Source organism: Biomphalaria glabrata, chromosome 4 (assembly GCF_947242115.1).
Source record: "Biomphalaria glabrata chromosome 4, xgBioGlab47.1, whole genome shotgun sequence".
In the NCBI taxonomy this organism is placed as follows: Eukaryota; Metazoa; Mollusca; class Gastropoda; family Planorbidae; genus Biomphalaria; species Biomphalaria glabrata.
In genome coordinates, this window is record NC_074714.1 from 52627114 (window position 1) to 52651739 (window position 24626).

The following is a 24626-nucleotide window of genomic DNA, read 5'->3' on the forward strand; positions in this document are numbered from 1 at the left end:
AATCAGATTCCCATTATAAACAGAAATTAAACACCTCCATGTGGCTTACAAATTAATTCGGAGCAACCCCATTCATAATTTTCCATTGAAGCTTTTTGAAAATTTTTTTTTAACATTTTATAATACTGCTACTTTCAAGTGCAAATATTTACTCCCATAACTTCTACCAGCATCTTACTTTACCCTCTTCAAATGCAGACTGACTAAATAGTTGTTAACTGCATCGTTTTTTTTTGATAATCAAAGTTATTGATATCCTAGCGACACCACTGCCTTTGATCATTACATCACGCAATATGCTCAAGATAATATTGACATCCCTACAACAAAAAGAAACAATATAACTAGATACAAACTCCACAATATATCTACTTATTGAAATATATTCTTTCATTTCTCAACAAGTATATAGGGAGTAGGAGGAACACTATATACATTATAATAACTTGTCCGAAATATCAAAAAGTATTCTAAATTAACATATTTATATATTAGATGAAATGAGGGCTTAAAGGCAAAGTCTTAACAGCACAATTACACACTGACTACGAAAACAATATTTAATTGGGGATGACATGTCCGGGGATGAAGTGTCGGTCACCATATATATATGCTTGAATATATTCATCATCATCATTGGCCTTCTTCAGTCGTAGAACGACTATGGTTCATCTCGCACTTACGTGAGATGAAAGCCTGGGCATTGCTTATGGTCGGAACATTGTCGCACACACAGCAGTTCCCCCCTCTCCGCGCAGCTGATGTTACCAAAGGAACGGAATATTCGATTCAGTTTGGGATCAGTAGCGCCGCAGGCTCTGCCAGACTGTAGGGTTACCAGCTACTGATTTTTCTTCTTTTCTTCAGGGTTGTCTCCCGAAGCCTTTCCGGCGTTTGGGTATAGCCGCAAGGCAGCGGAGGTTTGGATTCAGAGTTTTCCTTCTCCTAGATGGGTAGCCAACCAAGGCTAACGAGCCCCACCTGCCCGAAGCTTACTGGTTTAGGCGCCAGTTGCTCGCCTTTGCCCCTTCTCCTGTCTGTGGTTACCACGTGAATATATAGTTCTGTGATTATTTTAGCCCATTCTATAGAAAATCAAAGAAATGATTTTGCATTATTTCTAAACTTTGAAAACTAAAGATCATTACTTTTCTAAGACAGAAAAGATTGATTGGGGTGACTTCCCGTAGAGCTTGAAAAAGAGTTATATACATACAAATCTATATATATATATATAGGTATATATAGGTATATAGGTATATATATAGGTCTGTGAATCGATCAATTGCGGATACGAATTTGTTTCGGTTTCCAGTCTAGATATAATATATGTCTATGAACTAGACTTCACACTCTTAATTAAACTTTGCTGCACACTTCAACTATTTCAAAACACACCATAAAGTGCAGTGCTGATTGGTGCAGTTTCTAAAACTAAGTCTTTAGAAACAAAACAAACCAAACATTCATACAAGAAGAATATTTCACTGAATTCATTTGCAAAACAAGATATGCAGACTCGTGCAACTAATCTCTTTAAAAAAAACTTACAGATCTGGGTTGTTACACTGATAGAATGTCTTCAAAGAGGTTCCGGTTTCTCTTTGGAATTTTTCTACTAGGAACTCTCTCTAGTTTGTGTAAGTAGAGGTAGATTTGGTTACAATATGGTATATAATGTATACATATCTTTAGGCTTAGTAGTCTATAGAGTTTGATAGTAAGTGTATGTGTTTTGCGTGGCTGGTAGTGCAGTGTGTGTGTGTCTGTGTATGAAATGACCAGTGGACCTTGAGTGTATACATGGTTGAGTGAACAGCAGTGTGTCAGGACTGTGTGTAAAGGGAGGTCAGTTTAGAGAACAAGTGGCTGGAGTAAAGAACATAAATAGAGACTAATAAAGCCATTGCGTTTATTGAAGTTCATGATGTTTTAGTGGGTCTATTACATTTACAGTCTATTTTACGTTTCCAATATTCTTTAATTCACCCATCTTAATATTCAATTGTCTCAAACCTAATTTGAGATAATTAAACCAAACCTTCTGAATAACGGCGGATAATGGCAGCAGGCGGGGTATGAACCCGGAGCCATTGAAACGATAGTCAGTTAAGAGAGCAAACCACACCACTTCTTTGGAGTCTATATTTTACAGGAGCGTACAAGACAATGTTGAAAAAGAGCGTTGTATTGTATCATTAAGTCTATGACTACATTACTTCTGTTTACACTTTGTCGATGGATTGAAATGTAAAAAAAAAAACACCCTTGCGGTCTATAGGGCAGAAGATGTAATAGTCATCTGTTTCTACGGCTGACGGTTAACTAGGGTGTAATGTGGCAAGCACAATGACCAACCGCTTTATTTTCACCAACTAAAGTCAGGTACCCATTTAAGTTTGGTGGAATTATGGGTGCCCTAATAATCCCAAAATTAACAAGAAAAGTATAACAAAATGTTAAAAAAAAACCACAAAGCTTATATAAAGTGTAATTGTATCATCTAGTTTGGATCAGTTATATGGATATATATGCAAATGACTTTGACTGTGTCATTAGAAATATTTTTATCAATCGTATTTGTTTAGCTTTTAGCTTTCTGAATATATATATATATATAGCTTTTGTATAGCGCTACTTTCATGCTTATAGATTGCTCAGAGCGCTTTGGTCCAATCTCATTCGTGGACCAGTGGGGGGGGGGGGAGGGGTTATATAGGAATTGGTTTTCCGTGCTGCCTTTAGGCGCTCAGTAAACACAACTCTGCCCGAGTCGGGTGTCGAACCTCGAGCGCCCTTCTAGGTAGCCAAGCTAAGCCAAGCTAAGTTGGCCGCACTTAGCCTCTCGACCACTCTTCCCACATCCTATCACTTGTGTGGACCAGTTGGGAAAGGGGGAGAGAAGAAAAGGGGGGGGGGGTATCTTGGTGAATGTTTACGTGATAGTTTGTTTTTAAATGCATAAAAAAAATGTTCACTCAGGGCTAAGTCCTCAAGGGGACTAATTCAACTTGTACCACCACATCTGTTAAGTACGGTTTCTTTCCCTTGTTCAAGATAAAAACAAAATAATTTATTACCAATAGTTAATTAGCTAATTGTTGTTGTTTTTTTAAAATTGATTCTTACGATGTCAGGTAAAAATATTAATGGTGCAAAATTTTAGCTTGATCTGAGATTGGGTGTAAAAAAATAACGTGCTAAACTTTTTACCAGACAGACAGACAGACGGACAAAGTTGATAGAAGCTTTGTTGAAATGCCAGTTTCATATGCTTGTGAGTCTTGGACGCTGACTGCAGAGCTAGAGAGGAGGATCCTAGCAATGGAACTGAGATGCTACAGAATGAACCTTGGTATCACGTTTAAAGACCGCATCACAAACCAAGAGGTTAGAGACAGGGTTACTGCAGCGACCGGACCCCCATGATGTTATTACAAGATCTTCGGGGCTCCGAAAGATCTTTCTTCAAGGAACAGTACCAGGAAAAAGAAGAAGAGGCAGACAGAGAAAGCGTTGGGAGGGCAACATAAAAGAGTGAACGGGCCTGCCATTGAAAGAGGTTCTAAACAAGACATGAGACAGGGGGGGGGGGGGAATGGAGAAAGACGGTCGACGAGTCTTGCGTGGTGCCCCAACGGTCCAACAGACTATGGGATAAGTAAAAGGTAATAGGTAAAAAATGCCAGTTTTAACCAACATTCGAATCCGGGACCCTTCGGTTTCGGAAGCCAAGCGCTATTACTACCCACCTACAGCTTTAAATATTTAGATTAATCATTAAATATTTATTGGTTAAAGATTAAAATATCGAAAATTTGATTTGATTATTATATATTTGAACATCAAAGATTTCGATATCTGAGATTTGAATGACTAGAGACGTATCTATTATTGATTCTAGCATATATTAGATAATGTAATGTCAAAGATTTGAATAACATTGCATTTTCGTGCTAAGCTCAGCTATCGTGAACTTGTTTGCAGGCGTTGCTGAGGATTGTGGCGGCAAACGCTGTGGTGGCTCGTGTTGTGGAGATGGATTGTCAGAATGCTGCCTGAGTAACTTTTCCATTAAACCATTTGAAGACAGTAAAGAAAACCTTAATTCGGCTGATGACTTTTCATTCGGAGCCCAACGAAGGCAAGTCATACAATCCCCGCATTTCCTTCTCATTGCGGGCTTCGTTTTCACAAAGTTTATATCAACTCTGTCTGACTGTCTGTATGACAAAAAGTTTGTACACGTTATTTCTAGGATTAAGCTGAAATTTTGCAGTATTATTTCTTTTTAAAAAACACTAGAGTCAATAGAAAAAAACAACAACCATTTAGCCATTTAATTTTTGGTAATTAATTATTTGTGTTTGATATCTCAAACAGGGGAGAGAAATGTACTTGAATGATAAGGTGGAATAAGTTTAATTAGTTCCTTTTGAGAACTTTTTATCCCCGAGTGAACATTTTTTTTATGCTTTTAAAAAACGATCATGTAAACCAGTGATGCCCAAAATACGGCCCGTGGGCCACATCCGGCCCGCGATGTAGGTAACCGGCCCTTCAGAACTTCTCTCCACAATACAATCATTGGGAATGTAAAATATATAACCGAACCGTGTCCTTGCCATTTTTAGTTGACTTTTTGGTAGCACCGTGATTGGTAGCTTGCTGGTCAACATTGGAGTGTTGAATACATGGGAATGCTGAACAAAAACTTGACTTGGAGTGAACACAATAAATAGAAAAATGGACACATTTTTTTTGGACAGAATACATAAAGTATATCTGTCTTAATGAAGTATTTGCTTTGCAGCCTGTCATTCAGAAGTTTGAAACATCTAACAGATTGCTATAGAATTAATGTTGGTTACAACTTGTTTCTAATCAAAATGTCGTCTGCTCTATTGCTTTTCCAATTTCGCAATGATGTGGCCCGCGACAAGAGTGTGGGGAATTTATTTGGCCCGCGGGCTGTGAAAGGTTGGGCATCACTGATGTACACATTCACCAAGATACCTCCTTCTTCCCTTCCCCTTTCACAACTGGTCCAGACACTGCAATGGATAGGATCACAGTGTATTGAGAAAGCTAATAGCTAAACAAAAACTATTGGTAAAAATGTTCTAATATCGCACAGATTTCTGTCTAGTTTGAAGACACACAGGGTAGCAGGACCGATTTCAATCTGATACAATTACACTTTTAAAAAAGCTTTGTTTCCTTATGTATTTGTTATGTTTCTCTCTCTCTCTCTCTCTCTGTGCGTGCGTGCGTGTGTGTCTTGGCTGTTTGATGTCAGTTCTCTAATTCCATTCTTTACTCTTATATTTTGTTGTGTCATTATTTACTTTCTTATATTAAGTTATATCTACTGACATGAGGAGGCACAAAATCCCAGTGCAAAGCCCCCCAGCCCCCGAAGATGACAATATGGTCGTCATTGAACCACCATTGACGAGCTAACATTTGCGCACCAATCATTTATACTATTCTATTACATTACTAGATGATGTAAAAATTTTAACAAAGGTCAAAATTCTCGTATTGAGAGTATAATCTTTGTGTTTTTTTTTTACATGCTTTAAATCAGTGGTTACCAAACTTTTTTTGTTTCGTAGACCCCTTGAAAGTCCTCGTAGACCCCTTGAAAGTCCTCATAGATCCCTTGGAAGTCCTCATAGATCCCTTGGAAGTCCTCATAGATCCCTTGGAAGTCCTCGTAGATCCCTTGAAAGTCCTCGTAGACCCCTTGAAAGTCCTCATAGATCCCTTGAAAGTCCTCGTAGACCCCTTGAAAGTCCTCATAGACCCCTTGGAAGTCCTCATAGACCCCTTGGAAGTCCTCATAGATCCCTTGGAAGTCCTCGTAGATCCCTTGGAAGTCCTCATAGATCCCTTGGAAGTCCTCATAGATCCCTTGGAAGTCCTCGTAGATCCCTTGAAAGTCCTCGTAGACCCCTTGAAAGTCCTCATAGATCCCTTGAAAGTCCTCGTAGACCCCTTAAAAGTCCTCGTAGACCCCTTGAAAGTCCTCGTAGACCCCTTGAAAGTCCTCGTAGACCCCTTGGAAGTCCTCATAGATCCCTTGGAAGTCCTCGTAGACCCCTTGGAAGTCCTCGTAGACCCCTTGAAAGTCCTCATAGATCCCTTGAAAGTCCTCGTAGACCCCTTAAAAGTCCTCGTAGACCCCTTGAAAGTCCTCGTAGACCCCTTGAAAGTCCTCGTAGACCCCTTGGAAGTCCTCATAGATCCCTTGGAAGTCCTCGTAGACCCCTTGGAAGTCCTCATAGATCCCTTGGAAGTCCTCATAGACACCTTGGAAGTCCTCATAGATCCCTTGAAAGTCCTCTTAGATCCCTTGGAAGTCCTCTTAGATCCCTTGGAAGTCCTCGTAGATCCCTTGGAAGTCCTCATAGATCCCTTGGAAGTCCTCATAGATCCCTTGGAAGTCCTCGTAGATCCCTTGGAAGTCCTCATAGATCCCTTGGAAGTCCTCGTAGACCCCTTGGAAGTCCTCATAGATCCCTTGGAAGTCCTCATAGATCCCTTGGAAGTCCTCGTAGACCCCTTGGAAGTCCTCGTAGACCCCTTGGAAGTCCTCATAGATCCCTTGGAAGTCCTCATAGATCCCTTGGAAGTCCTCGTAGACCCCTTGGAAGTCCTCATAGACACCTTGGAAGTCCTCATAGATCCCTTGGAAGTCCTCATAGATCCCTTGGAAGTCCTCGTAGACCCCTTGGAAGTCCTCATAGACACCTTGGAAGTCCTCATAGATCCCTTGGAAGTCCTCGTAGACCCCTTGGAAGTCCTCATAGACCCCTTGGAAGTCCTCATAGACACCTTGGAAGTCCTCATAGACACCTTGGAAGTCCTCGTAGATCCCTTGGAAGTCCTCGTAGACCCCTTGGAAGTCCTCATAGACCCCTTGGAAGTCCTCATAGACACCTTGGAAGTCCTCATAGACACCTTGGAAGTCCTCATAGACACCTTGGAAGTCCTCATAGATCCCTTGGAAGTCCTCATAGATCCCTTGGAAGTCCTCATAGATCCCTTGGAAGTCCTCATAGACACCTTGGAAGTCCTCATAGACCCCTTGGAAGTCCTCGTAGATCCCTTGGAAGTCCTCGTAGATCCCTTGGAAGTCCTCATAGATCCCTTGGAAGTCCTCATAGATCCCTTGGAAGTCCTCGTAGACACCTTGGAAGTCCTCATAGATCCCTTGGAAGTCCTCATAGATCCCTTGGAAGTCCTCGTAGATCCCTTGGAAGTCCTCATAGACACCTTGGAAGTCCTCATAGATCCCTTGGATGTCCTCGTAGACACCTTGGAAGTCCTCATAGATCCCTTGGAAGTCCTCTTAGATCCCTTGGAAGTCCTCGTAGACCCCTTGGAAGTCCTCTTAGATCCCTTGGAAGTCCTCGTAGACCCCTTGGAAGTCCTCATAGACACCTTGGAAGTCCTCTTAGATCCCTTGAAAGTCCTCATAGACCCATTGAAAGTCCTCATAGATCCCTTGAAAGTCCTCATAGACCCATTGAAAGTCCTCTTAGATCCCTTGGAAGTCCTCGTAGACCCCTTGGAAGTCCTCTTAGATCCCTTGGAAGTCCTCGTAGACCCCTTGGAAGTCCTCATAGACACCTTGGAAGTCCTCTTAGATCCCTTGAAAGTCCTCATAGACCCATTGAAAGTCCTCATAGACACCTTGGAAGTCCTCATAGATCTCTTGAAAGTCCTCGTAGACCCATTGAAAGTCCTCATAGATCCCTTGGAAGTCCTCATAGATCCCTTGGAAGTCCTCGTAGACCCCTTGAAAGTCCTCATAGATCCCTTGGAAGTCCTCATAGATCCCTTGGAAGTCCTCGTAGACCCATTGAAAGTCCTCATAGATCCCTTGGAAGTCCTCATAGATCCCTTGGAAGTCCTCGTAGACCCATTGAAAGTCCTCGTAGATCCCTTGGAAGTCCTCATAGATCCCTTGGAAGTCCTCATAGACCCCTTGAAAGTCCTCATAGATCCCTTGGAAGTCCTCATAGATCCCTTGGAAGTCCTCGTAGACCCCTTGGAAGTACTCATAGACACCTTGGAAGTCCTCATAGATCCCTTGGAAGTCCTCGTAGACCCCTTGGAAGTCCTCGTAGACCCCTTGGAAGTCCTCTTAGATCCCTTGGAAGTCCTCGTAGACCCCTTGGAAGTCCTCGTATACCCCTGGGGGGTCTATATAGACCACCTTGGGAATCACTGTTTTAAATAGATAGTCCAGCTCTAGAGTGAAAAGTAAATCAAAGTTCCCATTCCAGACCAACAGTGAACGAGGAGGGTGTCCAGCACAACGACCAAACACCTTTACTTTCCCCAACTAAAGTCAGGCACCCATTAGAGTTGGGTGGACTCAGCGGCGCCCTAAGAATCCCGAAACTCAAAATCTAACCGAGATTCGAACCCAGGACCCCAGGTTTGGAAGCCAATCGCTTAACTACTCAGCCATCGCACTTCCTAGCTCTACAGTATATATAAATATTTAAAAAAGTGATTCCTAATAATTAATAGATATAACTTACTAAATAACATGTGCCTTGTTATTTATATCCGTTTGTGAATGTCTTTGTGTGTGTGCGTGTGTGTGTGCGTGTGTGTGTGTGCGTGTGTGTGCGTGTGTTTGCGTGAGTTCAATGCACTTTTCATAGAAAACCTAACAAACTTTATGGGGTCCTGATGACCGAGTGATTAAATGCTTTGTTCCTGGACCATAGGCGTGAGGTTCGAGTTCTGGAAAGAGTTGGAACTTTAAGACGCCTATGACCCAGACCATTCGTAACAGAAGGCCTGGAACACTGAACTGCAACGTCACAACCTGTGGGAAGTTTAGACCAATAGCTCGTTGTCATGTTTTAGAGACCTGTGACGTGGCGTCACTTTATGTAACTATTGGTCTCGCTCAGACTCCACTCAACACTAATGGGTAGCTGATTATACGTTGGCGAAGTAAAGGTGGGTTCTCGGTATGTTGGCCGTATGCCACCCTCAGGCCTTAAAAATAGCTGAGCTTTACATCATCTACCCCAAGGCCGGATCTAACAACTGCTGGGCCCTATGCGAAACAGATTGTGCGGGGCCCAGTCTGAATATAGGGATAATGATGAAAAAATAAAAATTAAGATTTTCTATTTCAAAATACATTAGTCTTTGCAATCAAGTTGTATTAAATCAAAGCTGACAATGCCCTTTTCTGTTTAAATAGGATTGGTGCACCAAAATGACAATTGTGTCTATTTTTTAAGAGATTTTTATGAGTTTTCAGGAGATTTTAATAATTTCAGATTTCCAGGACTTTATCGCATATTTTGCAATTGCATGAGATTTACAGGAGCCTCCTGGAAAAGCAGGAAGCCGCGGAAGCCCTGTTATTACATATGATTTATAACGGTTTAATATAATAATTTACACCTAGAATAAACTCGGGGCCTACTGCGACCGCATAGGTTGCAGTGGCCTAATTCCGGCCTAATTCCGGCCCTGCTCTACCCCAGGCATTAAAGGGGGTACCTTTCTATTTTCAATATCAACATTTCATCTTATTTTTTCTTTAATCCCTTATAGGCAATTCATGATTATATTCATCGTGTTTGTTTGCTTGTCGGTCTTGATTTTTATCATATCGTGTGTTTTGGATTACTACTGCTGGGAAAGAAGAATGATGATAGGTGGAGTCTATCGCTTCGGCTATGGTAGGTCGACACTTATGTTCCAAAACACACACATACACATTAACAATTTTACCGCCCCCCCCCCCCGAAAACGGAACATTCGCAATTAGTTATGTGTGGTCTGTCTGTCCGTCCGTCCTTCTTTTTTTTACAAAGCTTATATGAAAGAAGAATGATGATAGGTGGAGTCTAACGCTTCCGCTATGGTAGGTCGACACTTATGTTCCAAAACACACACATACACATTAACAATTTTACCCCCCCCCCCGAAAACGGAATATTCACAATTAGTAATGTGTGGTCTGTCTGTCCGTCCGTCCTTCTTTTTTTTAACAAAGCTTATATCAACTCAACTCTGTCTGGTAAAAGGTCTGTACACACTATTTCTCCCACACCCATTCTCGGATCATGCAGAAAATGCACACAATTATGTATTGACATAAACAAGACATAAATCAATAAAAGTAACCAATTAGTTAATTAATTACTGGTAGTTCATTATTTTCTGTACTAGCAACAAGAGAAACTAACACATCGGTACTCACAGATATAGCTAAATGTTTTGGGTTTAGTTCCCTTAAATAATTGTCAACGCTATTTCTAGCTCTAGGATCCATCGATCAAGTCGATACTTTGAACTATTATGTAGGCCTATTTTACGTAACAAAACATGAATCAATAAACAAAAATACTCAATTAGTTAATTAATTATTGGTAATTAATAATTTGTTATATATATATATATAGTCGATATATATATATATATATATATATATATATATATATTGTTACGAATCTCACTATCCAGGCTCTCTGCAAACTGCACCTTACACCACCAACTTAAAAAACTTGACAACTCAGGGCTCCAAAGTAACGTAACACTTCAATAGTTGAATAAATAACAGCCAATACTGTACAATTGGCAACACGTACACTGTACAAATATCTCTCCGATAACACCGTTCCGCCGTATCAACTCTTGCACTGGCCTCTCCGTCTCGTTCCGGGCTTGCACTGGGTTCAACAGTTCAGGACTGACCTCACACACTAGGCTCGTTGTGTCGGACTCGATCGCAGACCAAGATCAAGACGCCGTTCGTCTCAACTGTACTTGACAGTACTCCGCACTGAACCGTCGTAATGCTCCGTACAGAACCACACCGCTGAACTGTGCTGTAGTCGACCGTGTTCTGAACTCCTGTCGTGAACCTTCTTTCTGAACCGTCTTGACTGCGACACCTCCGCTCTTTATATAGGGTCCCTACTGGCCTTCTAGAACCGGACAGAACGTCGCTCGACCATTCTGGGACGCTCCTGAGCTCTGTTCACGACGCCGATCCTACTCGATCCTTCTTGTTGTTAACTCGTCTCGGTTGACCGCTCGTCTAGCGCTGGCCTGGGGCGATTTGCGTCGGCTAACTACACACACACCACTACCCCCATCTGTGCCACCACCAGGTTTATAACAATATATATGTATAAAAGAAGGGAAATAACGCGTACATTATTGGTAGATATAGTTTTAAGGACGGAGTCCTTCCCTTTTATTTAAACTTTGTTCTTATTTAAAATACTAATTTTAAATTATTTTTCATGTTTTTATAATTCCTCTTTTTTTTCTTGGAAACTTTTCATAGATTGAAACTGGATGGGTGGACGCAAGTTTCTTATTATGTACCAGTTAACGTATATCTTTAAGAAACAATTTGTTACCTAATAGAGTTAGCCACCCTGGTTTGATCTTTTATCATTTTTGAAAGTCAACCATCTTTAAATTAAATTTTGTCTATTCGTACTAGACGGAAACGTTTCTTTATATTCAGGATAGGGTTAAATCAATTTTGAACGAAATCTCACTTAAAAAAAAACACGTCTTTTCACTCTGGCGTTCTGGAGTCGTCTGTCCTACCCAAGACAGCTTACCACAAAGCCGTTTATCTTGCATCGTTGACACTGTATAGCCTTCAACCAATCGCTATTTTCTTCTTATCGTTACCATAGAAAAACTCACACACACACTCCAAAACACTTTGTCTCCTCTAGTTTACATTTACATTATTAGCTTGCTGTAGTTTTTCTTTTCGTAACTAAATGTAGTTTACCTTAGCTTAGAGTGCTATAGTTATAATTCATATTATCTTAGCTTGCTGCACTTTCTTTTGTAAAATGTTTTACATGTTTGGGATGTTCCTTCTGAGTTAAAGATAGCTTACTTCCTAGTCCATACCTCCCGCAGGACGACTGGGGATGGGAGCGGGAAGGGTTTGAGCCCGATAAATCCAAACGACAGTCCAGCGCGCAAACCGCACGACCAGTTTACCTTAGCTTGCTGTTAGTTTACCTTATCAAAGCTTGATATATTTAATCTCATTTTATCATTATTGTAGTTTACCTTATCAAAGCTTGATATATTTTATCTTGTTGTGGATTACCTTATCAAAGTTTGATATATTTTATTTCATTTTATATTAATGTAGATTACCTCAGCTAGTTATAGTTTATTTAAGCTTGCCACAGCATAATATACCTATAATATACGCTATATTTCCTATCTTTGCTTTTATAGGTCCGCCACCTTCTTACACCACTGTTTCTCATCCGGTGCAGCCTCAGTCAACTTTCGAAAATCAGTATTCAACTCAATATTCAGATCCAATTAGATTTACATCATAGTTAGACTCGCAAGACTCGAAGCAACCTTCATAATACTGCAGTTATGTTTAAATTACGTACCTATAATCTACTGTAAAGGCTCTCACTCGGGAAATATAGCTCAACACAACCAACTCAAAGATCTTTACGACTCGGGTTTATTATGTAATTCTTTAATGTCAAATTACTTCCAATAATGTATGTTGGCAACTGTATAAATGCTTAACTGTGGATAACTATAATGACTAATTAAAATCTGCACTAATGTACCGAACTATACTGGTCTTATAATCTCGTTCTGGACATGCTCTGAATTCTACTGTTCGAGAACTATCTTCCCACTGGACTCCCTTAATCAAACTAAATCTAAATGACCTTTTGAGCCTGTCACCTTTGCTCTCTGCATAAAGACCTCAACGCCTTTTCGAATACCATCGAAAGTCATCTGTGTTACAGATATATATTGGAATACTTTGTAAAATTTTCTTGCGGTTTACCCGCTACCTCTGTGACTATATATGCATGTGACCGATTATTTACGTAACAGGAAGTCTGGAAAAAGTTAAAACCTGGTTTGGAAATGTTTTACGATAGCACGATTGTTTTATGTTCTTAATCTGACGGCGGTCAACATCTGAATTATAAGTAAAAATGAATTCAGTTTAAAATTTGTTTTGGTTGCATTGTGGCTACGTTTGCAAAGAACTCATATATCCCAAGATCAGAAAGAGTTTATTTGCTTAATTTTTATTAAAAGAGAGTAGAAAATGTCCTGAAAGAAAGGATCACACATTTTTTCTAATGCGAAGGCAAACAAAGTGACAAGTCTTTTTCGGCAACAGTTTTATAAAAACAAAATCAATTACATAAGAAATATTGTTCTTTAAGTCTCTGGAGCAGAAGCTCTTGTAAAATTTTCATTTTAACAAAGTTCTACCAAATATCATGAAAATAATCGTATATGACATCATTTTTCCAGTATTAGTAAAATTAATGTGACATCATCTTTCCGGTCAATGTAAGATTAATTAGACATCATCTTTCCATTCAAAGTAAAATTAATGTGACATCATCTTTCTGGTCAAAGTAAAATTAATGTGACATCATCTTTCTGGTCAAAGTAAAATTAATGTGACATCATCTTTCTGGTCAAAGTAAAATTAATGTGACATCATCTTTCTGGTCAATGTAAAATTAATGTGACATCATCTTTCTGGTCAAAGTAAAATTAATGTGACATCATCTTTCTAGTCAAAGTAAAATTAATGTGACATCATCTTTCTAGTCAAAGTAAAATTAATGTGACATCATCTTTCTGGTCAAAGTAAATTAATGTGACATCATCTTTCTGGTCAAAGTAAAATTAATGTGACATCATCTTTCTGGTCAAAGTAAAATTTATGTGAAATCATCTTTCTAGTCAAAGTAAAATTAATGTGACATCATCTTTCTGGTCAAAGTAAAATTAATGTGACATCATCTTTCTGGTCAAAGTAAAATAAATGTGGCATCATCTTTCTAGCCAAAGTAAAATTAAAGTGACATCATCTTTCTAGTCAAAGTAAAATTAATGTGACATCATCTTTCTAGTCAAGGAAAAATTAATGTGACATCATCTTTAAAGTCAAAGTAAAATTAATGTGACATCATCTTTCTAGTCAAAGTAAAACTACTATGACATCATCTTTAAAGTCAAAGTAAAATTAACGTGACAACATCTTTCTAGTCCAAGTAAAACTACTATGACATCATCTTTAAAGTCAAAGTTAAATTAATGTGACATCATCTTTCTAATCAAAGTAAAACTACTATGACATCATCTTTAAAGTCAAAGTAAAATTAATGTGACATCATTTTTCTAGTCAAAGTAAAACTACTATGACATCATCTTTTCAAAGTTAAACTTCTGACATCATCTTTCCAAAGTAAAACTGCTATGACATCATCTTTCTAAAGTAAAACTACTATGACATCATCTTTTCAAAGTAAAACTACTATGACATCATCTTTCTAGACAGAGTAAAATTAATGTGACTTCATCTTTCCAAAGTAAAACTACTATGAAATCATCTTTCCAAAGTAAAACTACTATGACATCATCTTTCCAAAGTAAAACTACTATGACATCATCTTTTCAAAGTAAAACTACTATGACATCATCTTTCCAAAGTAAAACTACTATGACATCATCTTTCCAAAGTAAAACTACTATGACATCATCTTTCCAAAGTAAAACTACTATGACATCATCTTTCCAAAGTAAAACTACTATGACATCATCTTTCCAAAGTAAAACTACTATGACATCATCTTTCCAAAGTAAAACTACTATGACATCATATTTCCAAAGTAAAACTACTATGACATCATCTTTCCAAAGTAAAACTACTATGACATCATCTTTCCAAAGTAAAACTACTATGACATCATATTTCCAAAGTAAAACTACTATGACATCATCTTTCCCAAGTAAAACTACTATGACATCATCTTTCCAAAGTAAAACTACTATGACATCATCTTTCCAAAGTAAAACTACTATGACATCATCTTTTCAAAGTAAACCTGAACTTGTCTGTGAGCTCTGTAAAAACATTGCGAAAAAAACGTTGCAAAATCTCAATTTAGAAAGTAAATATAACTCAGACATCACCCAATGAACTTACAATAATCTGCGAATAAGATTCATGGATGTTGAAGTGCTTTATTTAACACTATAACAGACAAAGGTTCTTAAAATTTATAAAACTTCGACATCTGGTATAGTTTGAGCACACATCTTCAATGTCATCTTCGAACTTCGGGTAAGTGAGGGGTTCAACGTTCAAATCTTTACTTCCAAAAGTCCTGGACTAAAAATAAATTGGATGAGCTAAATGCAAGAATGTCATCATTCAAGAAAAAAAAAGTGTGGGGGACTCCAATTTTTACAAACTGAATTTATCACGTCTTGGCACGTATTGACACACATTTTTTTTTCCACACAGCAAGGATAGCGTAACCTGAAGTCGAGTCTGAATTGTTTTGAACCAACGGGACAACCTCAAGTCCTGTGCCATGCCGCATTAGCTTTTTCAGTCTATGGAAGCCCCTACCACGAAGAAGCCAAGTCAGGTTACCTCAAAAGCTGTCAAATTCAGCAGACTGCTAAACACGACTCATCGTTCTACATAACTTTTAAGGGTACTATTATTCAAAAGGATACCATAACACAAATTATACCAGAAGCTGATGGCTAATGCAATCGTTCTATGATTGGAAAGTGTACAAAACTTTAAGTTGCTGGTGCAGAATTTGCACACAAAAAAAAAAAAAACAGTCCAGGGTTCTATAAACATGTTTGATGTTTGATGTTATTACAAAAATAATTGTTCAGTGGAATTTATTGCAACAATTAGTCAATGTAATTTGTCTCGCCGCTGCGAGATGGAGACAGAGACTTTGATGCCGATGAGGATGCAGCCCAGACACACGAAGCAGGTGGGCACATAAGACGCCAACGTTTCAAGGGCGTAGACTGTGAATGTGTAGAGGACGCTAACATTTTTTAACTAAGAAATCTTAGTTGCTACGTACGCAACAATGTTTCTGCTGGGAAGTTGGAAGTAAGCGAGCCGCCTGCACAAGCAATACAGCAGGACACTGTAATCGATCTTGTGGTGACCACAATGGACTGCAATATGGATCAAGGTATTGAAGTAAAAATACATAGACTAATGAATAAAAAGTAGGTATACTTATTTTCAATTTATGCAAACTCTAAACCCCTTTAATTGCCATTAGTGACTGCGACCACATTCCATTGGAAACGTAATTCTGATTATTGCTAAATATGTATGTAATAAAAAATATAGGTTGTCAAAACATAAAGTTTTTCTTTTTGATATCAAACTAAACAATTAATTAATATTTATGAATTGACTTAATTGCTTATTTTTTGTCTATATTCCCATGTATGAATGTGAACAGCATAAACGTGATGTTTTTGAAGGTGTTAGTTTTTCTTCTATGTGTGTGTGTGTGAGAGAGAGATAGAGAGAGAGAGAGAGAGATAGAGAGAGAGAGAGAGAGAGAGAGAGAGAGAGAGAGAGAAAGAGTGTTAGGCAGTGTGGTCTCGGTTTCCGGTCCAGAAAGGTTGGACATTTTGTTTTTTTGGGAGTAGAAGTGGACTAGAGCAGTGGCATAGCTAGGGTACATGATGCCCAGTGCGGCAGCTCGTCGTGATGCCCCTCCCCCCCCTTTCATTTTTCTACATAAAAACGAAATAAAACAGCTAAATGTCTTTTTACCGACCTAATCTATATTTATTTTTAAAGTATTGCTTATTTGAAAAACAAATATGATAGCTTCTAAGGCTTTTATTTATAAGCTCTAGATCTAGAGCAGGGGTTCTCAACCTGTGGGTCGCGACCCCCTTGGGGGTCGATTGACGATTTGCCAGGGGGTCGCCTAAGACCATCGAAAATATGGATTGTTATTGTCTACTCTTCTATTGCTGTATGTGTGTGTGTGTGGTTGTGTGTGGGTGGGTCGCATCAGAGTGGGGGGATTGTAAAAAGGGGTCGCCGAGCATAAAAGGTTGAGAACCGCTGATCTAGATGAAATCAGCACACTGAACAGTGGAGGAACAAAATGTGCGTGAGCGTGTAAAAGTGCACTATAACTAAATACAAACTCCGCCTTACACTATATCTACTTATTGAAATATATTCTTTCCTTTCTCACTAAGTAGGAACAGACGAGGGGGAACACTATATACACTATAATAACTTGTCCGAAATATCAAAAAGGATTCTACTTAAACATATTTATATACTGGATGAGACGAGGGTTTAAAGGCAAATCCTTGACAACACAATTACACAATGACTAAGAAAAAAATAATTAATCGGGGATGTAGTGACCGGGGATGTAGTGACCGGGGGATGTAGTGACTGGGGATCTAGTGACTGGGGATGTAGTGACCGGGGATGTAGTGACCGGGGGATGTAGTGACCGGGGATGTAGTGACCGGGGATGATGTGAGCGGGGATGTAGTGACCGGGGATGATGTGAGCGGGGATGTAGTGACCGGGAATGTAGTGACCGGGGATGTAGTGACCGGGGATGTAGTAACCGGGGATGTAGTGACCGGGGATGTAGTGACCGGGGATGATGTGAGCGTGAATGTAGTGACCGGGGATGTAGTGACCGGGGATGAAGTGACCGGGGATGTAGTGACCGTGGATGAAGTGACCGGGGATGTGACAGGGGTTGTAGTGACCGGGGATGTAGTGACCGGGAATGTAGTGACCGGCGATGTAGTGACCGGCGATGTAGTGAGCGGGGATGATGTGAGCGGGGATGTAGTGACCGGGGATGATGTGAGCGGGGATGTAGTGACCGGGGATGTAGTGACCGGGGATGTAGTGACCGGGGATGATGTGAGCGGGGATGTAGTGACCGGGGATGATGTGAGCGGGGATGTAGTGACCGGGAATGTAGTGACCGGGGATGTAGTGACCGGGGATGTAGTGACCGGGGATGTAGTGACCGGGGATGTAGTGACCGGGGATGATGTGAGCGGGGATGTAGTGACCGGGGATGATGTGAGCGGGGATGTAGTGACCGGGAATGTAGTGACCGGGGATGTAGTGACCGGGGATGTAGTAACCGGGGATGTAGTGACCGGGGATGTAGTGACCGGGGATGATGTGAGCGTGAATGTAGTGACCGGGGATGTAGTGACCGGGGATGAAGTGACCGGGGATGTAGTGACCGTGGATGAAGTGACCGGGGATGTGACAGGGGTTGTAGTGACCGGGGATGTAGTGACCGGGAATGTAGTGACCGGCGATGTAGTGACCGGCGATGTAGTGATCGGGGACGAAGTGACCGGGGATGTAGAGACCGGGGATGAAGTGACCGGGGATGAAGTGACCGGGGATGTAGTGACGGGGGTGAAGTGACCGGGGATGTTGTGACGGGGATGTAGTGACGGGGATGTAGTGACCAGGGATGTAGTGATCAGGGATGTAGTGACCGGGGATGTGGTGACCGGGGATGTACTGACCGGGGATGTATGTAGTGACCAGGGATGTAGTGACCAGGGTTGTAGTGACCGGGGATGTATGTAGTAACCGGGGATGTATGTAGTGACCGGGGATGTAGTGACCGGAGATGTAGTGACCAGGGATGTAGCGACCAGGGATGTAGTGACCGGGGTTGTAGTGACCGGGGATGTAGTGACTGGGGATGTAGTGACCGGGTATGTAGTGATCGGGGATGTAGCGACCGGGGATGTAGCGACCGGGGATGTAGTGACCGATCATATATATATATATATGTATATGAATCTTTACCATACGAGGTATATCACAGAATCACACATTGCTAAAAGATTTTTTAGATTCAAAAAAAAATATTTTGTTTTTATTCTTTGAACTTCTATGATTTCTATGACCCGACTTGTTTCAGAAATAAATGCAAGACTAGACACTTTCACATCAATAAATGCAAGACTAGACACTTTCACATCAATAAATGCAAGACTAGACACTTTCACATCAATAAATGCAAGACTAGACACTTTCACATCAATAAATGCAAGACTAGACACTTTCACATCAATAAATGCAAGACTAGACACTTTCACATCAATAAATGCAAGACTAGACACTTTCACATCAATAAATGCAAGACTAGACACTTTCACATCAATAAATGCAAGACTAGACACTTTCACATCAATAAATGCAAGACTAGACACTTTCACATCAATAAATGCAAGACTAGACACTTTCACATCAATAAATGCAAGACTAGACACTTTCACATCAATAAATGCAAGACTAGACACTTTCACATCAATAAATGCAAGACTAGACACTTTCACATCAATAACTGCTAGACTAGACACTTTCACATCAATAACTGCTAGACTAGACACTTTCACATCAATAACTGCAAGACTAGACACTTTCACATCAATAACTGCTAGACCAGACACTTTCACATCAATAACTGCTAGACCAGACACTTTCACATCAATAACTGCTAGACCAGACACTTTCACATCAATAACTGCTAGACCAGACACTTTCACATCAATAACTGCTAGACCAGACACTTTCACATCAATAACTGCTAGACTAGACACTTTCACATCAATAACTGCAAGACTAGACACTTTCACATCAATAACTGCTAGACTAGACACTTTCACATCAATAACTGCTAGACCAGACACTTTCACATCAATAACTGCTAGACTAGACACTTTCACATCAATAACTGCTAGACTAGACACTTTCACATCAATAACTGCTAGACTAGACACTTTCACATCAATAACTGCTAGACTAGACACTTTCACATCAATAACTGCTAGACCAGACACTTTCACATCAATAACTGCAAGACTAGACACTTTCACATCAATAACTGCTAGACTAGACACTTTCACATCAATAACTGCTAGACTAGACACTTTCACATCAATAACTGCTAGACTAGACACTTTCACATCAATAACTGCAAGACCAGACACTTTCACATCAATAACTGCTAGACCAGACACTTTCACATCAATAACTGCAAGACTAGACACTTTCACATCAATAACTGCTAGACTAGACACTGTCACATAAATAACTGCTAGACTAGACACTGTCACATCAATAACTGCAAGACTAGACACTTTCACATCAATAACTGCTAGACTAGACACTGTCACATCAATAACTGCTAGACTAGACACTGTCACATCAATAACTGCTAGACTAGACACTGTCACATCAATAACTGCAAGACTAGACACTTTCACATCAATAACTGCTAGACTAGACACTGTCACATCAATAACTGCTAGACTAGACACTTTCACATCAATAACTGCTAGACAAGACACTTTCACATCAATAACTGCTAGACCAGACACTTTCACATCAATAACTGCTAGACTAGACACTTTCACATCAATAACTGCTAGACAAGACACTTTCACATCAATAACTGCTAGACTAGACACTTTCACATCAATAACTGCTAGACAAGACACTTTCACATCAATAACTGCTAGACCAGACACTTTCACATCAATAACTGCTAGACCAGACACTTTCACATCAATAACTGCTAGACTAGACACTTTCACATCAATAACTGCTAGACCAGACACTTTCACATCAATAACTGCTAGACTAGACACTTTCACATCAATAACTGCTAGACCAGACACTTTCACATCAATAACTGCTAGACCAGACACTTTCACATCAATAACTGCTAGACTACACACTTTCACATAAATAACTGCTAGACTAAACACTTTCACATCAATAACTGCTAGACTAGACACTTTCACATCAATAACTGCTAGACTAGACACTTTCACATCAATAACTGCTAGACTAGACACTTTCACATCAATAACTGCTAGACTAGACACTTTCACATCAATAACTGCTAGACTAGACACTTTCACATCAATAACTGCTAGACTAGACACTTTCACATCAAAAACTGCTAGACTAGACACTTTCACATCAATAACTGCTAGACTAGACACTTTCACATCAATAACTGCTAGACTAGACACTTTCACATCAATAACTTCTAGACTAGACACTTTCACATCAATAACTGCTAGAATACACACTCTCAATTCCACTTTGCTGCACACTTCAACTTATTCAAAACACATCTTGAAGTTCAGTGCTGCGTGGTGCAGTTACTAAAAGTCTCCAGAAACAAAACAAAACAAACATTCCTACAAGATGGACATTTCGCTGAATTCATTTGCAAAACAAAATATGCAGACTCGTGCAACTAATCCCTTTTTAAAAAAAACTTACAGATCTGGGTTGTTATATTAATAGAATGTCTTTAGAGAAGTTCTGGTTTCTCTTTGGAATATTTCTGCTAGGAACTCTATCTAGTTTGTGTAAGTAGCGTAACATATATAATATTATATAGCTATACTCTAGTAGTCTTTACGTAGAGTTTGTTTACTTTGTTTACTTTGTCTACTTTGTTTACTTTGTTTACTTTGTTTACTTTGTTTAGTTTGTCTAGTTTGTTTACTTTGTTTAGTTTGTCTAGTTTGTTTACTTTGTTTAGTTTGTTTACTTTGTTTAGTTTGTTTACTTTGTTTACTTTGTCAAGTTTGTTTACTTTGTTTACTTTGTTTACTTTGTTTACTTTGTTTACTTTGTCTAGTTTGTTTACTTTGTCTAGTTTGTTTACTTTGTTTACTTTGTCTAGTTTGTTTACTTTGTTTACTTTGTTTACTTTGTCTAGTTTGTTTACTTTGTTTACTTTGTTTACTTTGTTTACTTTGTCTAGTTTGTTTACTTTGTCTAGTTTGTTTACTTTGTTTACTTTGTTTAATTTGTTTACTTTGTCTAGTTTGTTTACTTTGTTTACTTTGTTTACTATGTTTACTTTGTTTACTTTGTCTAGTTTGTTTACTTTGTTCACTTTGTCTAGTTTGTTTACTTTGTCTAGTTTGTTTACTTTGTCTAGTTTGTTTACTTTGTTTACTTTGTTTAGTTTGTTTAGTTTGTTTACTTTGTTTAGTTTGTTTACTTTGTTTAGTTTGTTTACTTTGTTTACTTCGTTTACTTAGTTTAGTTTGTTTACTTTGTTTACTTTGTTTACTTTGTTTACTTTGTTTACTTAGTTTAGTTTGTTTACTTTGTTTACTTTGTTTAGTTTGTTTACTTTGTTTAGTTTGTTTACTTTGTTTACTTTGTTTACTTAGTTTAGTTTGTTTACTTTGTTTACTTTGTTTAGTTTGTTTACTTTGTTTAGTTTGTTTACTTTGTTTACTTTGTTTAGTTTGTTTACTTTGTTTACTTTGTTTACTTTGTTTAATTTGTTTACTTTGTCTAGTTTGTTTACTTTATTTACTTTTTTTACTTTTTTTACTTTTTTTACTTTGTCTAGTTTGTTTACTTTGTTTACTTTGTCTAGTTTGTTTACTTTGTCTAGTTTGTTTACTTTGTCTAGTTTGTTTACTTTGTTTACTTTGTCTAGTTTGTTTAGTTTGTTTAGTTTGTTTAGTTTGTTTAGTTTGTATACTTTGTTTACTTTGTTTACTTTGTTTACTTTGTTTACTTTGTTTAGTTTGTTTACTTTGTTTACTTCGTTTACTTAGTTTAGTTTGTTTACTTTGTTTACTTTCTTTACTTTGTTTACTTAGTTTAGTTTGTTTAGTTTGTTTACTTTGTTTACTTTGTTTACTTTGTTTACTTTGTTTAGTTTGTTTACTTTGTTTAGTTTGTTTACTTTGTTTACTTCGTTTACTTAGTTTAGTTTGTTTACTTCGTTTACTTTGTTTACTTAGTTTAGTTTGTTTACTTTGTTTACTTTGTTTAGTTTTTTTACTCTGTTTAGTTTGTTTACTTTGTTTAGTTTGTTTACTTTGTTTACTTTGTTTAGTTTGTTTAGTTTGTTTACTTTGTTTAGTTTGTTTACTTTGTTTAGTTTGTTTACTTTGTTTACTTCGTTTACTTAGTTTAGTTTGTTTACTTTGTTTACTTTGTTTACTTTGTTTACTTTGTTTACTTAGTTTAGTTTGTTTACTTTGTTTACTTTGTTTAGTTTGTTTACTTTGTTTAGTTTGTTTACTTTGTTTACTTTGTTTAGTTTGTTTACTTTGTTTAGTTTGTTTACTTTGTTTACTTTGTTTACTTTGTTTAGTTTGTTTACTTTGTTTACTTTGTTTACTTTGTTTAGTTTGTTTACTTTGTTTACTTTGTTTACTTTGTTTAATTTGTTTACTTTGTCTAGTTTGTTTACTTTATTTACTTTTTTTACTTTTTTTACTTTGTTTACTTTGTCTAGTTTGTTTACTTTGTTTACTTTGTCTAGTTTGTTTACTTTGTCTAGTTTGTTTACTTTGTCTAGTTTGTTTACTTTGTTTACTTTGTCTAGTTTGTTTACTTTGTTTAGTTTGTTTAGTTTGTTTAGTTTGTATACTTTGTTTACTTTGTTTACTTTGTTTAGTTTGTTTACTTTGTTTAGTTTGTTTACTTTGTTTACTTCGTTTACTTAGTTTAGTTTGTTTACTTTGTTTACTTTGTTTACTTTCTTTACTTTGTTTACTTAGTTTAGTTTGTTTACTTTGTTTACTTTGTTTACTTTGTTTACTTTGTTTAGTTTGTTTACTTTGTTTAGTTTGTTTACTTTGTTTAGTTTGTTTACTTTGTTTACTTCGTTTACTTAGTATAGTTTGTTTACTTTTTTTACTTTGTTTACTTTGTTTACTTAGTTTAGTTTGTTTACTTTGTTTACTTTGTTTAGTTTGTTTACTCTGTTTAGTTTGTTTACTTTGTTTAGTTTGTTTACTTTGTTTACTTTGTTTACTTTGTTTTCTTTGTTTACTTTGTTTACTTAGTTTAGTTTGTTTACATGGTTTAGTTGACTGTTTTTACGTGTACAATAATCTTTAATGGGCTTTGATGCTGCACATACAAATTATATATGTGTCAGAGGCGAATAGTCCAATTTTTCAGCAAAAGAAATTATAAAAGTCTCAATAGAGCATGTGTACAAATTTGTCCTAGCATATTGAACGAGAAATGTCACTTTATCCTTATGTCTTCCTGAGTATTTTTATAAAATTTTGTTTTTGTATTAGAAGATTTTGGTTCAGTGTTTTATGTATAATTGCTACTTTACTTTTAGGTCTCCCATAGTCTCTACCGGCTATGTTACTGATTTTGTGTCATTAGAAATATTTTTACCAATTGATTTTATTTAGCTTTTAGCTTTCTGAATGCGCTATGATCCTATCACTTGTGTGGATCAGCTGGGAAAGGGGGGAGAGAAGAAAGGGGGGAGAGAAGAAATGGGGGGGGGTATCTTGGTGAATGTTTACGTGATCGTTTGTTTTTAAATGCATAAATAAATGTTCACTCAGGGCTAAGTCCTCAAGGGGACTAATTCAACTTATACCACCACATCTATTAAGTACGATTTCTTTCCCTTGTTCAAGATAAAAAACAAAATAATATATTACCAATGGTTAATTAACTGTTCTTTTAAATTGATTCTTGTGATTTCAAGTTAAAGAAATAATTGAGCAAAATTTCAGCTTGATCCGAAGATCGGGTGCGAGAGAAAACGTGTAAAAATGTTTTAGCAGACGAAGTTGATAGAAGCTTTGTTAAAATGCCTGTTTTAACCGAGATTCAAATCCGGGACCCTTCGGTTTGAAAGCCAAGCGTTTTACTACTCAGCTACAGCTTTAAATATTAGATTATTAATCATTAAATATTGATTTAT

General features: G+C 37.9%; 1 protein-coding gene across 4 annotated transcripts in view; it reads left to right on the plus strand.

Moving 5' to 3' along the window:
* Positions 1-1416: 1416 nt before the first annotated feature.
* The window catches only part of LOC106052387 (uncharacterized), a 32121-nt gene continuing 8911 nt past the window's right edge, over positions 1417-24626 (plus strand). Inside the window, exons 1-4 of one of the 4 annotated variants that reach the window (XM_056027910.1) lie at positions 1424-1640; positions 3988-4144; positions 9598-9725; positions 12271-12625. In XM_056027910.1, coding sequence (XP_055883885.1) covers positions 1577-1640; positions 3988-4144; positions 9598-9725; positions 12271-12377 — 456 coding nt within the window. In that variant the 5' untranslated portion in view covers positions 1424-1576 and the 3' untranslated portion in view covers positions 12378-12625. Of the gene's footprint in view, positions 1641-3987; positions 4145-9597; positions 9726-12270; positions 12626-21071; positions 21280-24626 lie in introns of those variants that run through there. The other 3 variants (XR_008777728.1, XM_056027909.1, XM_013207754.2) reach the window with 3 other exon arrangements.